Source organism: Amblyomma mixtum, chromosome 1, assembly GCF_055824585.1.
Source record: "Amblyomma mixtum isolate Tamu chromosome 1, ASM5582458v1, whole genome shotgun sequence".
NCBI classification, from domain to species: domain Eukaryota; kingdom Metazoa; phylum Arthropoda; class Arachnida; order Ixodida; family Ixodidae; genus Amblyomma; species Amblyomma mixtum.
In genome coordinates, this window is record NC_143012.1 from 214,069,899 (window position 1) to 214,087,535 (window position 17,637).

Here is a 17,637-nt window from a genome sequence, read left to right on the forward strand (position 1 = left end):
GGGCTACGGCCAATTAAATTTTGGGCAGACCAAGCCGTTTGTTCTTGACAGCGCTCGGTTCATGGAGCATATTGAGACGCACCGCTTTGTATGCATGCGCCTGGGGCGAGAACGTTGACTCGGACTTTTTTTGTTTTCTTGAAGCTTCACCTCACCGCATATCGCCATAACAGTGAAGTCCATTGCCGCGTAAGCAAAGCTGAATTCGTCGGTACGTCTGTTGTACAGAAACGCGCGTTTTTCGCTCCTTACGTGCGGAATAGTTATCGTGGTGGTTCATGTGAGAATTTTGTCACTGCAGTGAAGAAATAACATTCTTGCAGCAGCCAGCAATGTCAGTACCATGTATATGCGAAACCATATATATGAGCTACCCTATATATGTATACACCATGCATATGCGAAAAGAAGTTACCCAATTTACCGTTATTTTATGTCATTATTGACGTTACAATGCACAGTAGTCGGAGGTACTCCTCCCGAAGTTTTGTCTTTCACTGCCACATAGTATCAGCATCATTTTACGCAAAGGAGCTCCCCCGAACTTCGCTTATCTCGGCCGCTTTGATCTATTTACATCTTTGGAACTTGAAAACAGAAAGCTCTCTTATTCTACAAGACATTTATTCAATGCTAGTCTAACTGGCTGCGTCTTCCGCTATTTTATTTGTAAGCACGGATGTCCATGTTTTTTTTTTTTAAATCTTCGAATAGCAATTCTGATGGAGGCGAAATGCAAAAGCTCCCGTCTGCTGTTTGCCCTCAGTGCACGTTAAAAAACCACAGGTGCGGATTGGAACCAGAACTCTCCATTAAGACGTCTTTCAAGTCCATGCGCAGCTTTTAGACATTAAACCACATGTGACCTACCACACTTCCCAACCACTATCTCGTACGCGGTAGTGGATCTTAACCCGAGTTTTACGTAGCGCGCTACAGGTAATTGATTAGTTTAATTATTATATTTCTAAAAATCGTATCTAATTCATTACATTTTCGACCAGTCTATTTCATATAATTCAAAGAAATATTTCTGTAATTCGGTGCTATGATTCAGTTAATTTTTTCGCAAACTAGTCGTAACCAGTATCAAGAACCTGAACTTGGTGGCAAGCCCAAGTGCGAGCGGTGATGTGCCCTTCATGAAACAGCAACGACGCGGACCGGCTGCGGAGTAGCCTCCCACAAAATCATGTTCTGGCTACGACCGGGTCACGGCTCTCTCCTACGGCAGCGCCCGTCCCTAGAAATATGTGTCTCGTAGCCGCTTTTAAGTTAGCCCCCTCCTGTAAGATCGCGTCGCAACTCACCTCCCACTGCACCGACTTTAGTGGCTTCCACTAAGATGTAATGTGTCTTATCTTCTTTACCTTTCTTGCACTGATTTTTTTTTGTAGCATAGGGAACTAACTAGGTTTTCAGCTGTACACAAGCACATACCAGGAGCGTCTTATCAACCGCTTCATAAAGCACTCATACTCGAGCATCGCACTGCTGCGGAACTACCAGCTGGTGCGGAAGGTTTGCATACGTGACAATGCTGCCATTCACTCCAACGCGTACATCAAGAGAATGTTAAGTAAAGCAAGGATTGTACTGAAACCAGCACTACTGCTGGAATATTTTGTAGTATTATAGACCAACGTGTGTGGACCACGTGGGCTCCTACAGTGAAAAATAATAGCACAACGAGGAGGACGAAAAGAAAGACGCAGCGCTCTAATGTGTCTTATCGCCTGTACCTTTCTTGCACTGATTTTTTTTTTTAGTATAGGGAACTAACTAGATTTTAAGCTGTACACAATCACATACCAGCAGCGCCTTATCAACCGCTTCATAAAGCACTCATATTCGATCATCGGAGCACTACGGAATTATCAGCTGGTGCGGAAGGTTTGCATACGTGACAATGCTGCCATTCACTCCAACGCCTATATCGAGAGAGTGTTAACGGTCGTTGCTCGTCTCTTGACGAGGAAACGTGGAGAAATTAGCAACCAAAATGTAAAAAAGCAACTTTTCGTGAAAATAGGAAAGCATCAACTGTATCAGTAAACTATATCAATAAACGAGCCGCACTTGTTATTTGCAGTCGAAGTATATATTATAAATATGATAATCAATGTAAAACGCAAATAATGCAATAGTAATCGATTACGCTTCTATAACTATTCAGCTTGTTTGCCGTGGATGCTACTGGGTACTGAATTCAATTAGATTGCATAATTAGCTGTTATTGTAATCGGCTCCTTCTTTTTCATGAGGTTTACAGGCTTTACTGAGGCAATCAGGCTATTTATAACTCTCAGGAACGCTGCGCTTCCGAAATGTAATGGTAGCGTAATGTTTTATAACAAAGGCCCAATTCGTTTTAATCAGTGGTCTTTTATGAACCAACGCTGCTAGCTCCCTGAGCCATAACAGTAAAGTCTACTCAGCAGTCTGTGTCTCCAAAAATGCCATTGTCATCTTGTGTTTCCTCTTCCTAGCTCTTTATTTCCTTTTTTTTCCTTGATTAAGAAAAAATAACGCACCTGACACATTTGTTGCATGCTAGGTACCTGCAGCAAGATACCATACTATACCTGTGCGGCAGCATCTCTTGGACATTACAGTGTGAAAACGAGTGAACTGAATTCAAAACAAGACAGGAATTTTCAACGAATTCTACAGTAATGTTCATCCTTTTGGCTCTTTTAAAGAACTGGGGCATACCAGCGACCGAGGCAGCTCAATGATAATCTAAAACTTGTTTAACACTGATAGGGTAACAATGTCCACATGTCCGATCGGACGCGTGTTCAAAGTTAAGGGCTCTCAATGCGGAAAGCACGGCAAGAGATACTCCTTAAGTATTTGACTGATATTAACATGCGTGAGGGAGTAGCTAGTTGCTTCTGCTATGTCATCAGGCGCGCATTGCAAGCGAGTTGAATTACCTTAAAAATGCTGCCTTGCAGCGATGGTTCACCCATTCAAGCCTCCTTAAAACGTTACGACCCACTGCGGGTAGCCGGAGGCATACGTAAGCAATCCCATTTGCGCTTCGTTGCGTTGCGCACGTTCCTACGCAAATTTGTGCGCGCTGTGAATACAGCGTGGCTCGTCCTATAGCTCTTCACTATTAGACATGTTTTTTTAGGAAAGCGAGCCTCATGTTTAGGCCGCCGGCCTAGAACATAAAAAAGGTTGAACAAAGTAGATTGTAGCTGAGACACCTGATGAGTTTTCCTAAGATCATAAGATGGCAGGCATGAGATAGCAGTTGGCCTTATACGGTCTCAAGACTGCTGTCCGCTTATCCACGGTGAGATGGATGTTTTGCATCGTTTTGATTAGTTTTTTTCTGTTTTTGTATATAGCTTCACCACGGGTACTATGTAAAAGAGCTCGAGTTCAGAGCAGAAACTCGGTTTATTGCTGACAGTGTATCAAAAGCGAGCTTTTCTGCAATTGCAGGTAGTTTGCATTCGTTGTGCGCCAAAGTACAGGTGCCGTGCAAAGGCCCCATCGGGGCGCTATCGTGCGATGGTGCACCGAACTTTCCTAGAGCGTTCAGCTGCATTGCGAAAGGAACATTTGCGGCAACTAACATTTTAACATCTTCGCTCTGTTTCATCTTGCGTAACTGGCGGCTTCAGCAGTGAATGACTCCGTGCGAATTTTGGGGATGCAAATCCTTTGATTAAGTAATATTTCCTTTGTCGAACTCTCACTTGAGTGGGGAAGAAAAGAACGGAGGAGGGGCGGATTCATGTATAGCCTTCATTATTTGTTTTTCCAGCCGAAAACTATGTGGTCACATAAAACTAAGAAGGATGCCAAGACAAAACTTTTCACGTGATCAAATTCGATAAATTAAAAAAACAGCCTTGTTGGGGAGCAAGGGCCTTAGTACACAAAACCCGCCTGTAGGCCGTAAGTTTGTACACGGCACTCTTCCCACAGACACGTGCCGTGCGCAATCTCTGCAGACTAATTTCTCAGAAATAGACTAAGGGGTAATGAACCGCAGCACAGCAGCCCATGAAAACTGCGGGATAAGAAATCTATTGCAATAGTACTCGATTTTCGATGAGCAGGATGTCGTCTAATGTGCGTAAGAGCACCGTTGCTGTACGTGCCAAAGAAGGTAGACTCTAATGCATGAGAAAAAGGCTTCGTAGAACCGAAGTGACCAACATTTGAGCATGGACATACATAAACGTATACTACGCGCTTCAAAACGTTTCGGATGTGATTTCTAAGGGTTACCATTAAGCAGGCATAGGTAGTTTCATTTCATTGAGAGTTGTTTGCTAGCTTAAGTGATCCTCAGTACGCATCCCCAACACTTAGCAAAGCGGTGAGTGGCGGACTCAATTCCCGGTCGCCGCTACCCAGCAGTAACAAAAAAACGAACTGAACCACGGTCTTCTATATTTGTTTTCAACAGGCTGCAAGGTGAAGATTCCAGTTGGTACAAAAAGGCCAGCTCATGCGCAAAAAATGAAGAAAAAACACCAATTTCTGGTTGTGAAGTGCCGGTTGTAAAGTATACATTGTTCGGCACTTTTTGTTTGGCCAAAAACACGATTTAGACCGCTCTGCTCGTGCTTTAAGACCTGCCGCTGCTTGCTGCGAAAGGACATGGCAGCAAAATCACAATGATTTGCTCTAAAGAGCAACGCGCGTGAGAAACCCGAGCAATTTGTTTGCTTCGTATATAAGGCTTCTATTTCCTGCTCTGGGCCGTCTGCGGTGGTGATCTTGACACATTCACGCTGTTTCCCAAACCAAAGGTTTAGGGCTCGACTCTGTATATTAATGTGTTTATTTCTGCCTCCTTTATTGTGATATCGATGGTCGGTGCTGTTGAAAAATATCCAGTTCTAAATTATTCCAGAAATCTTCCTTCGTTTGCATATTTTTGCTTTAAACGGCTGCTCCCTGGGATTGCCTTTGCCTCCCCTTTCCTAAGGAAGCAGCGGTTGAACCCTTTGAAGTTAGTCCCGAAAAGGACCATTGGGTGTTGCAAATGCGTTATTCCCCGAAAGGACTAAGCGGTGACCCCATTTCAGTCCTTGTTTTCTTAGAGTGATATCCTAAATTCTGAAATAAAGAACCAAATGTTATCTCATTTGATTCGGTCACTGAATTAATTTTTGCATTTTCGAGGTTATTCGAAAGGAATAGAATGCGTTCTCATGTTCTGAATAGTCTCCGAATAATTAGAACGAAGTTCGAATAGGGCACTGGGTAGTTTTTTTCCAGCGACTGTTTTCAAAAACAGAGCCCACTCCGAGGCTACAGGATACTTTTAAGTTCTACACTTAACGTCTGCGGTGGCGCAGTTACTTGGCAGAGAAATAGCTACTACAAGATCTACAGTTCCTACCTCATTGATCAAAATATCGACTGTTTGAAAGATCCTGTCTGAAGTACAAAATATAAAATTTATGAAGGTTAGGCACGGAATTACTACTACACGATGGTGTCCAGAAATACTTCTGATGCAGCTTGTTCTTGACACTCACTAAAGAATGGAACCATTTCTTTTTTTTTATCCCAGAAATGGCTCCAATAGCAGCATTTCAGCAGCGAAATATTATGAATGCGTCCCTTCAATATGGTGGGTAATACAAGAGGAGGGAAAAATCGAATCGTTCTTTCGTTACTTACTACAATAGAAGAGATTTTTACAATAGAAGAGATTTTTACGATGATTCGGATTATTTGTAAAATTGGGAAGTCCTATGCGGGCACTCAAAGCAAAGTTTACATTGGACTAAAGAGCTTGGGAAAGATGTTCGAATAGGAAACTCTTGAAACTCTTGAGCAAGGTACAAAAGTTTTGAAATGAATGCTTCGAGCTCAAGAAGCTTGTGTTTTTTAGTTCCTAAGGTGGCGCGCTGGTACACTTTATAGCGAGCGCTTCCAACACTAAAATTAATTCTTTTCATTGATTTTATCTTCTTTAGCGCATATTGTTGCACTAGTCACTAGAATAGGCTTTATACGCTACTGAAAATGCCTTCAGAATGAAGTCAGCAATTAAAGTACAAGAAAAAGCGGGCCACAAGTTCATGATAACAAAACCTATAATAAACTTTCACCGCTAAAACAACACTGCACATTTTTTATCTAGTGATGGCATCTCTAGAATTACTTTTAATTTGTTTTATTCTTCGCTAGCGCATCTTGGTGCATTAGTCAGTACAGTGGGCTTCATGCGCTGCGGAAAATGCCATCACAATGAAGTCAGGAATTAAAAGTACTGCGAAAAGCGGGTTACAAGTTCATGACAGCAAGACCTATAAAGAAACGTTCACCGCTAAAGAACACTCTGTTTCTTGTTACTTTCTCAGAACTTTAAATTCCTGTTTAAGCGCAGTTGCTTCCGCCCTTTTGGCCCACTTCTGCTTCCTTTTTCCTGTTTTGTCGATTTATTTTTCTGTTTTCTGCTCTGAGCTGACGGTTTGGCCGGAGATTTGAGTGCCGTATAGCGTAGGCCCCTATTCACGCTCAAACTTTTTTCTCACCAGCCAAGGTACTTCTCACTTTAAAAGTTCCGAAAGTCTCTCGAGGCATTTCTTTACGAGCTGAATTTTGGCTCTTTTGCGAAGTGTTTGCTCTCAGTGCACTGAAGAAAATCATAAGCCACTTAAGGGAGCTACGAAATACACACGGAGGCACTCAGCCTGCATTGTGACATTCACGCCGGCTTTGAAACATGACAATTTTGCACCATAGCAGTTATTCATGAAACAGCACGTAGGAGAGAATATTTCTGCTCTAAACTTGTTGAAATATCTTAAAAGGCACCACGAGTTTGCCTCACGCAGTGACAGCCGTCGCTTTTATTTGAAAAGCAGATATATGGCTGACGTCGAACTCTCGGAGCTGACAAAAAGGAGATGTGGACAGCCAAACTACTCAGTGAGTCGACAAACCCTGCCCAAATTGTTCGCGAGCCCGTAGAGCCTGAGAGTGCTTAGGGTGCTTAGGAGAGAACCGAAGCTGACGGCTGTAATCGCATGGTGCTCTCGCAAGCAGGGCTCACCGCTGGCGCAGGCCGCGGCTGACTTGCGTGGAGAGGCTGCGTCTTCTTCCAAAGGTGGCTCAAAATGCACCGTGTAAAAACCAACTTGGTCGCCTTGAACGCGATAACAAGCATTGTACTTACCCTTGCATGGTTTCTCCAACTCACGGTGCCCATGTAACCGGCACGGCGCACTGTGACACAGAAGCGCCGGGGCATTGCACAATGTGTACGCGTAGTTGAGCTGAAAGATCTTCACTGCTGCCTGATATCTTGCGTGGCGATCCTGACGGAGGTGAGGGCGGGAAGTCCTAGCTGGGAGCGGGACGAGCTGCTACTAGGGCCACTAAGCGAAGGTGGTTTGGTCACGAGTGTTTTCATGAGCAAGACAGTAACCCTTTTGTGCTTTTACCTAACTTCTTTATTTGTCCGTTGATTCTTCGTTGTCACAAGCAATGAAAGAACCTCGCGCGTGTTTGACTAGCTTCATTATTTGCAAACATTTAAAGCGTGGCATCCTTGTTTCATGCATTACGTATCAACTCCCATCTTTGTGGAACTGTAGCAATGAGAGAGACAATTGCAACAATAACTAAACTGCAACAATGACTGGCTATTCAAAGATTTATCTCACAAAAGAATCCTCTTCTTGAAAAACAACGATTATTCTCTGCAGCGTTCATTGTTTTCTCAGCAGTTTCACATTTTTGTTTCACAGACTTCCTTTAATTTCATATAGAGAGGAATATGCAGGACCAAACTGTTTCGGAAACATTCTTGATGCAGTAATGAAAGGTCGACTACACCGTCGAATTGTTTCTTTCTTGTGTTGTCGTGATTAAAAGGGCTATGAGAGATGGAATTGCATTTAATAAATTATGCCGGACGTAGCGCCCCTCCTTTCGCCTTTTGTGGCGCACGTTCTTGTGGTGTCCTTTTGCATATTTTATTAGCCACGATGAGGACGCTGAGGCTGTAATGTTCTATTGTTGTCTCCGTACGGGAAAGCAATTTGACGCAATGCAAAATCTCGCCCAGCATTGCAAGTTGTTGCACTAGTAAAACGCGGATGAGGTGCATACACGAATCTCGGATGTCATAACTGGAGAAGTATTTAAAGCAGTAACAAGCAGGATGGCAACACCCGTCGACTGATTTATTAGTGAAGTAACCATTCAAGGAAGACGCATATACACAGCGAAACAAACAAAGTTTGAGAAAATGAATCACTGAATTAGGACCTAGGAAGCCACGCAATCATTAAGAACGAGGTGCGCATACATGAACTATGAACACAGGAAGGGCGATGAAGACGAAATCAGCGCAATTCAATACAATCATCAGTCATACAATAGTAGTAGGCCATGAGCTAAAATAAATCTCGTGCGTAATCTCACTAATGGCTCAGTCCAGTCAATTGTATCAATCTAGCCTGCAAGGTGACTTGGTGTGCAAGTGTGTGCAATTATTGTGGTACTGCTGATATATTGTTCTGCTGGAAAAAATGAGCTAAAGTCAGTGTGTGCTCTCTGAGCAAGTTGAGGGCAAGAGGTAAAAGAACTAGCATGTGCGACACTACTTGTAATCATTGTGAGCGTGATTTATTTTAACGTTAAGAATTTAAGCGGAACTACATGAAGAGAGATGTAAAACATAAATGTACACACAATCCAGCAGAAAGGTCGACGTTAGAACAGACATGGCAACAAATCAAAAACAAGGATTACACATCCTTGAAACGGTAAATGAACGCAAGGAATATACGGATGAGAACACAGTGAATAACTTACTGAAATGAAAATAAAAAGGCTTGAAAATGGTCACTGGCCACTGAGTGGTATTCTTGCAGAGTACGTGCAGTAACATCTAAGTCATGTAGTTTGTTTCACTGTGGACCGACGCAGACGCAATAGTTCGCCGTTACTTTCTTCGTGTAATACATATCTTACATTTATCGTCTTTCGTTTCACTGCACTGATTGCGAAGAGTCTTAAATTGTGCTAGATGTGGCTGCACGTGATGTCGCTACCTGCACCTCCTCTTCGATCGGCGTTTTATCCTCTTCACCTCTTCGAGTGCACCCACGTATGACGCGTCATTTTCGTCATTGCTTTGCTGTGTGCGCATGAACACTGGAACACTCCTCCTACGGATGCACAGGAAGTTTCATCCGATCAAACTTTTTCATTCTTTTGGAGCGAATTTTTTCTGTGGCATAGCCAAAAGAGGAAGTGTCTGTGTTGAGAACCTTAGCTTGCTTTAGTTGAACGTATCCTCTCAAGTTGTTTACTGACATACCTCGCTTTGTGCTGCGTCTTTTTAGCCACTTCGGCTGCGGCATAAACCACCCAATGCCTACTGCGGTTTCACGCTAGTAAACGGGCGTGGCCATGTCGTTTCACCTCATTTGATGAGCGGGACTAAGTATGTCCAGTGTAGTGTAGTGTAGTGTAGTGTAGTATAGTATAGTATAGTATAGTATAGTATAGTATAGTATAGATTAGTATAGTATAGTATAGTATAGTATAGTATAGTATAGTATCGTATAGTATAGTATAGTATAGTATAGTATAGTATAGTATAGTATAGTATAGTATAGTATAGTATAGTATAGTATAGTATAGTATAGTATAGTATAGTATAGTATAGTATAGTATAGTATAGTATAGTGTAGTGTAGTGTAGTGTAGTGTAGTGTAGTGTAGTGACGTATAGTGTAGTACAGTATAGTGTAATAAAGTATAGATAGTGTAGTGTAGGTTAGTTTAGTGTAGCGTAACCCTGCATAGAGAGAGGAAAGAGCACGGAATCGCAGGGAAGTGACCAGGCTTCAATTGGATGCTGAACTGAGCGAGTGCCTTCATGATTAGAGTTCAGCGCAAGTACACGAAAACGAAAAAAAAAATGGTCGTGTGTGCATTCCATTCTCTGACCGCCGCCCTGGTCTGCTTGCGCTCAAATCTAGTTATGAACCCACACTTTTGTCCGGTCGGCTACCCTGCTCCAAGTAAGGACAACAGCGAGACGTAAAGGCGATGAAAAAAGAGAGAACAATAAAACGGATGGCGGATTGATGCAAATGAATTCTGTAAGATGCCCTTCAGGTCTGTTCACTTAAGGCTGCGTACAAAAACTACAATGGAGCCCTGGTGAAAGAAGTTGTATGATGCAATAAACTCATACAGTTTATCAAACAAATATCATAGGCTTATCATACATATCAAAGAAAATTATCATACAAATGTCATACATTTCTGTAAAATCGTATAGTCATCATAGAGATGTCGTAGAATATCATACAAATTGTATGATATATCATTCAGATTATATGATATTCTATGATGAAGACTCTATGAGGGTATTGCATCATAGAACTTGTTTCCAGCAGGGAGTCGTGGGCAACGCAGCAGTGAGGCTACGACCCAAGTATTCTAGGCAGCGATAAGGACCTTATGTACAGTGGAATAAGTTCGCCCGAAAACAACAATAACGCTATTCCGCAATAATAAAAAGTGACTGTGCAACTCTTCCGCCCAGAGCAACAGCGGCTGCTGCTTGAGTTTTGTCCCCCCCAAGCGCATTTCTCAGGTGGCTGAGTGGCGTGGTCCCCGCTTCTTTTTGTCATGTGCAGTAGCCGTATGCAAGCCGCCCGCGACATCGGTAGCTGACGGCGAGTCCTCGTCTTCCTGCAACATGTCCACTTACTGCACCCGGCGTGCCGACGGCGCCAACGCAAGCGACACCGAGTCCTGAGCGGGCCCGTACCCCACTCACCGCCGAACAGCACCACTTCCGCCCGGGCATGACGTGCGCACTGGTGCGCCCTCTACGGAGCCCCGCCCCAAGGTGATGCCTGCGGGAGACCCTGGGTCACCACTTATATTGCATCGCTACTGTCCGCCCACCATACCGTCATTTCTTGGTTTTATTGGCCCCTCTTGCATATATGCCCCGCCTTATATAAAGCAAAAGTACAAAGGAATTCCGGGATTTACAGAAAACAGGAAAAAGGTAGTGAATTCAAAAGGACATGCTCGGTCAGAGAATTCAGTGTGACTCTAGGCGCCCCTTGAAGAAAACTTTACGCGTAGGAAGGCAAACCATAGTCTTCCTAAACCACGACGAAGGAAAAAAAAAACCGTTCCAGAAGGCGGGCGTGCATAAATTTATAAAGAAGATACTACTACTCTGTGTTGACTAGGATTTCGAGTACTGCAAAGAAGTGTTGCGGCGTTCTCGGCAGTCTTTAAAACAAACGTAGCAGCATCTACTGACACCCTCTCTAATAAATGTCTCTTTGCGTGTTCTTCATCTTCACAAAAGAGCAAGATGTACGGTATCAAGAGATACAGCGTTGTGCAAAAGTACACGCATGAGGAAGAAAATTTCTTAATATTTAGTTTTCTTTTATGTTTGGTGTTTGTACTTTTGGCATCCGCACCAACGAGTAAGGGTACCCTATTCATGTTCGAATATACGTGGCATTAAAAGCATGGATAGCGCTCAGTTCACTTTTTGGTGGCTCAGCATATCTGCATATATTTGCTTTTTCCGACTGCGTGGTATCCGACTCATGCATGCATCTCAGTGCACTCAGCCGACAATATTGGTCTTGAGCTAAAAAAGCATTTTTTTTTAATGAAAAAAAAAACACATTTTCATCAACGAGCCCGCTACCTGAAGCCTTTCAACCTTTTTAAGCCAGAAAATTGGAATTTAGACACCACGCGAAGTAACTACAGAAAATTATTGACAGTTGTGAAGGATAGTCCGCATACATTCGACGTTGTTAGTGTTCTTGATCCAGGCGTATGTATGAAATATTTAGTGAGCTTACATGAGAGACAGCCTGCACGTATACAGTCGATGATAGAAATATCAATGCAGCATTTTGCTGTGCTTGCCTAGTTCGCAAATCTCGAGAGGTAAGGCTCCTGGCAGCAGGGGTTAAAAGATAGGAAACGCGGTGAGAGGGATAACATTATTTTAACTCATTTCTTCCACTATCTTCCTTTACTTAACACAGGCATCCGTCGCCGCTGGTAAAGTCCACCGTTGTCAGCTAAGCGCTGCATTGAGCACAAGACTGTAGTGCGGAGATGGACACACTGTGCTGACCTCCCAGTGCCACTGCTCTCTTGTGTGTGTGTGGCTTATACCTCGCGGCTGTAAACGTGTGATATTTTGCCGCACGCGTGAGGACAAGGCGTGCATACCTGCTCCATTTCTCCTGGTCAACTCGCGACGTGTCGTGTTTTCATTGTGTCGTGCCAAGGTACTCCAGTCATCTATCGTCAACAACGGTCACCTTCTCTTGTCTGTGTTCTCCTTGTCAAACAAGCATGAAAATTGTTGGGTGTGTCATCAGCACAAATAAAAACATCATCGTCAGTCACTATTGCTGGAAGTTTTATTACTTTGAAGAACTGCGGCCGCCTTGAAGACATGGCGCCTCTTTCCACGTGGTTCCAGAACGCTGTGCTCAAGAGGTGTTGAAGAGAATTTCTCAAAATCACCTTTTAGCCTTAACATTTTAATGTGTTCTCTACTGAAACCTCTCAAGCTACTAGACAGGTAGCTCCCTCCGGCTAGGCACTGACAGACACTCATTCATCCATTTTCTTCAGTGGCTACAATAAAATGTGTCGTCCCGTAAACATCGTCAAGGGTTGATGAAGCACCACCTACCATGTTTTATTCAATAATGCACATGCAAATTTAGCACATGTGAGCAGTACCTGACACTACGGTATAGGTCCGTGCCCCTGCACTTGCCATCAGGGCGAAACAAAAGCGCAAGCCAATCGTATAGCACACTGTAAAACCAAATTCTCTGATAAAATCTTGAATAAAATTCCAAAGCAAATCGTATATTGCTCGGTATCGAGCAGCGACTCACTGTCAGTCGATCACTGTATAATTGACATTACTCCACGGTAAGCCAGCTGCTGCCCCGCAGTCACTTTTTATATTGACCAGCAACTGAAACCAAGTGTTATTAGTTGGCAGCCCCCAAGAGCTCAGCCTGGAGCCGCCGCGGTGGTTCAGTGGTTATGGCGCTCTGCTGCTGACCCTAAACACGCACGTTCGATCCCGGCCGCGGCGGCCGAATTTCGATGGAGGCGAAATTCTTGAAGCCCGTTGTCTGTGCGATGTCAGTGCACGTTAAAAAAAGCCCGGATGGCCGAAATTTTCGGAGCCCGTCACTACGGCGTCCCTCGTAGCCTAAGTCCCTTTGGGACGTTAAAGTCCCATAAACCAAACCAAGTGCCCAGCTTGACAATCAGCACGTAGACAGACACTTCACTGACTGGTCAACCGCACTGCACCGTAACAAATAACTATGCTGGCTGTTTTTAGATTAGACGCAATGTTTTCGTATCACGGCTGAGATTTCCTCAGTAGCACACAGTTGAAGGCAGAGAGAGCAAAGTTTCTTATGCATGTCAGCCTGCCAGGTCACTTGAAGGCAATAAACAGGCTGCAGCAATACATCATGTGTGTTGCTAAGTAATCTGCGCAGACGCGGTCTGATGTGCGAGGGGATATGTAGTTAAAAAAATAAGTTGTATATAAAGATAAAGCACTATCTGTACTCTCACTAAGTATGGATGAGAGAAACTGTACAGTTTGGGTGTCAGCAACATGTGCGTGGCGTCCCGTGCACTTCATTTAAACGCAGGTTATCTCTAAGTGTCGTCGCGCGAGATCCATCCTACCTGCAGAGTGCGTTCATTAGATTTAACGCAATCGCCAATATCGTATACACTATCGCCGAGGCAAATCGCGTACCTTGACACATAAATAAGCCGTTCTTTTCAGTACTGAGCTGAAAAGCTAATTAAGCTCATTATGCTTCTTAAAACTTTGTTAAAAATGCACGTTTCCTGAAACTTTCAGGGTGTCTCAGATGACATCAATTCTTCTCTTTTCCTGGTTCTATGGATCCAAAAGCGCAGTTATTAAAAACTTTGCTCGGCAACCTGAGGCCATCTTAGAAACTCCGCAAGACCACTTGCACGGTAAGTTGGAGTCATTCTTTCATAATTGATACCATGACAGTGCAACCTAGTTGAAAGCAGTGAAATATTAACCGCAGCTGAACCACTCGAAGCTTCAGTTCATTTCTCAATTAAAGTAGCTATGTTCTGTACTTTATGTCGTACATTATTACTAGTCTTTCTTCGTTAGTTCTGCTTTATTGAAACTTTACTTTCATTATATTTTACCTGCTCTTAGTTTTCTATGTTCAAGCAACTAAAAGACCAGGGACAAAAGATACGGGGTACCTGAGTAGGTCCCTAAACCTTGAACCTGGTACGTAATGCATTGTAACGGCGTATTTCTGTTGCACTTCGCTGTAAATGACCTTTGAGTCAGTGGGCTTCATTTCCGAGAGCAAAACTTCGCAGCCTTACTCTCCTCCATGATTGTTATTCCTCCATTTGTATTATTCCACAGGTTTTAATTTTGTTATGAGGATTAGAAGGCAAAGTTGCGCAAATGTGAGGTCTACAGGGCGCAACATGTAGGGTGCGTTCCAATTCTCTAGACGTCTGACAAGACGTCTAGTGTGACGTCTAGAAAGCCATCCACATGTCTACATATTGGAACACGTCTACTTCACGAGCCGCCTTGCGACAAATTGAACTAAAATTTACGAATAGTTGCACTCCTATGTTCTTAAAAATTGTTAATAAAGCAAGTTAAAAACGCGCTGTTAGTAGTTTGCTTGTTTTTTTTTTGCTGCAATAATGGTGTGTTCATCGCTATCGCTTTAGCAGACGATCTAACCCGCATGATTTCCTCCCGCACGATTCGCACATATAAGCTGCTATAGCAATCGTAGGTCCACAAAGACTGCTTTATTGGCCGCCAGTTCTTATAAAAATCAACTTAACGGAATGACTAACACTTGAAAGATGATTTGTCCCCGGGCTCCAGTGCCCGCGAACAACATGGTTTGCTCAGATCCGACTGTACCAACTGCTCCGCCATCTTTAGACAGGAAGTGGCCTGCATCGATGTTGACTTTGGCGAAGCAGTCTTTTTGGACGGCTTCGTGAGAAATGGAACGCGTCTCAAAATGGCGGCTGTCCGGCAAGACGTCAAAGTACACGTCTACTAGGGAGTATTGGAACGCACCCGAAGTAGCAAAGACGACGCTGAACAGAGAAGCGAAAAACTAGAGGAATAACTGCTGAAGCTTTGTTGCCCCCACCCCCCCCCCCCCCTCCTTCCACCTCTCACATGTCTCGTGCCGGAGCTAGGAAATTTTTAATCATATTTCCACCATATGAAGATTCGTTATATAGAATGTGCGTACGGAAGACTTTTGTTTTATATTTTCTTCCATAACACAAACTGCCCTGAATACAATTGGAAGCAGTAGTGCATATCTTCCGCAGCGCACCCATTTTCTACCACGAAAACTGAAGCTGGTGCGTGATGTTGCGTCAAGTACATCTTGACGAAAATTTCGCATAAACGATTTGAATTTTCCTTCAACTAGAAAGAAACTAACAGACATCGTATTCAAACCATCTTAGCACGCCGATTTTTTTTAAGCACTCTAAAAATTTTCAAAACCGCTTCCCTATTTCAGTTCAGAAAAGCTAAACGCCATTTCTTATAGATACCCCAGTGCATTTTCAGTAGAAGCACGACTAGAAATGCAAATGAAGGTTTTCTAAGCGCCATGTCCTAGGGACAGGGGCTTTTGTGCTGCAAAAACAAAAAGGTATATTGAACGCATATTTTTTCATTATTTTTTTAATTTTATGCCAGCAGATGATAAGCATTTTTTTCCATATTTTCGCATATGGGCTATAGCGTATTTAAATACCTCTGTAAAAACTTCATTTTATTTTAGAGAAAAAAGAAACATGTTACTTTCTTGGAAGTCTTTTCCCCAGGCAGTCGTTAAGCTAGTTCTTAAAGAAATGTGACCCGAAAACGAGCTTTACTAGCGGGCTTTCACTAGCTCAGTGAGTTGAAACTGCGAACTGTGCCGTAAAAGCAAATCCCATTTCCTGCCACTCATGGTGTCTTTCGCCACACCTCGTTCTTAGCTATATTTTTTCTTACCCCACACGTATTTAAGGTCATTGACTCGGATCCTGGCAAGCAGAAGGAGCTTGCTTAATGCATGCCTAAAGCAAAATCCTGTTTAGAAAGCTGGACTTCCATATCAGCTTCGAGCTTACCCACTTTGTTTCAAAAATGGTCAAAACAACACCACAATAGAAGTCAGGGTAAAGGACGAAAAAACGCAAGCTCGACACATCTAATAGAATCTGCAGCATATGGCGTGTAATTCTGTTCTCTTAATGATGAAGTACCCTGATTTCCTATTTCGTCACCCACCTTCTCTCACAACTTTTTATGCTTTTTATCTTTGCGTGGTCTTGCTCTCTGGTTCGCACGAAGCGTGGTCCAGCCACCGTACTTCGCCTTGTGGCGAGTCAGGATGATCTTCGGCAGAGGGTCGTCCATTAGGGCGGCGCTCTCAAAACTCTGATGAAGGCCGTCCGCAGGAAGAACCCGGCTGCTTGGAATCCATTGGAGCCAATGGTTAAGAGCAGAACACTCCCCTCGTACGACAGCAGTACTTGTGCAGAAGGTCGTTAAACTTTCACGGCTCCCGGTTGCACCGCTCTACAAAACGCCGGTTAGGACCTGCCGTGCGGCGATTTGCCTCAAAAGTTGCATAAATTTTGCTCATGTTCAGCCGCTTCTCTTTGATCGTCCTCCTCAGCTGCCGGTACCGTTGGAATGCGGCTTTCGTTGGCTGCTTTGAAATGTTGTTGGTGCCGACATGTAGAACCACTGTTGTCGCAGAGCGACGGACGAAGTTCAGCGGGTGCATGGCATTTTCGGCAGTGGCGCTGTTTTGAGAAATAAAAGGCGCGATTCCCGCTCCGCCCAGGATAGAAGTAATTGCGAAGATGCTTGCTTTGCGAGGCGTCGATTCCTGCTGTAGTCGTTGAGGTGCTTGGGAACTTCCAGTTGATGTTGTTCGCCGCGACTTTCCCAGGTTCTATGATAGCAGAATGAGGGATATCAAATTCTTCAAACCAACTGATTACAAATATAGTAAGTTAGGGAAGTCACATTGAAAACCCTAGCAAATTTATTCAACGTCTCGACCAGGGACTGGTTTTTCTCAAGAATAATCATACATTGCATGGACTCCTCTTCTTGTAGAATTAAACTCGACAAACAGAGGGCTTGAAGAAAAGGAAAAAAGAAAGAATGGAGAAACAAAAACTAAATGACAAAGAGGAACACAGCAGAGAGACTAACACACACAAATGAGGTGAAAGAGGGAGGCCGGGCTGGGTGGGAACGCGGCTAGTTCGACATAAACAAAAAGGCATGTGCAGACGGGGGGGGGGGGGGGGGGGGGGGGCAGGGGGAATTAGTAAAAGGAGAGAAGTGTCTGCTAGTTCTGAGCGTCTGCAGCACTTCTGGCTGCGTCTGTGTAGCCCCGCGCGAGTCCCAAAGATTAGTTAGTTATATGGGGTTTTATGGCGCATAAGCAACTATGGCTATCATGCGCCAAACACAAGGTTAGATGATGTTATGTCAAGTGTACAGAGGTTACATTATAATAGA

General features: G+C 43.7%; 1 protein-coding gene across 6 annotated transcripts in view; it reads left to right on the forward strand.

Annotated features, from left to right (window-relative positions):
* Nucleotides 1–12,859, forward strand: part of LOC149370795 (cholecystokinin receptor type A-like) — a 183,156-nt gene extending 170,297 nt beyond the window's left edge. For 3 of the 6 annotated variants that reach the window (XM_089563130.1, XM_089563152.1, XM_089563158.1), the window contains exons 7-8: nt 10,652–10,866; nt 12,047–12,856. In XM_089563130.1, the coding sequence (XP_089419256.1) occupies nt 10,652–10,773 (122 nt within the window). In that variant the 3' untranslated portion in view covers nt 10,774–10,866; nt 12,047–12,856. Of the gene's footprint in view, nt 1–10,651; nt 10,867–12,046 lie in introns of those variants that run through there. The other 3 variants (XM_089563147.1, XM_089563134.1, XM_089563142.1) reach the window with 3 other exon arrangements.
* Nucleotides 12,860–17,637: the final 4,778 nt, after the last annotated feature.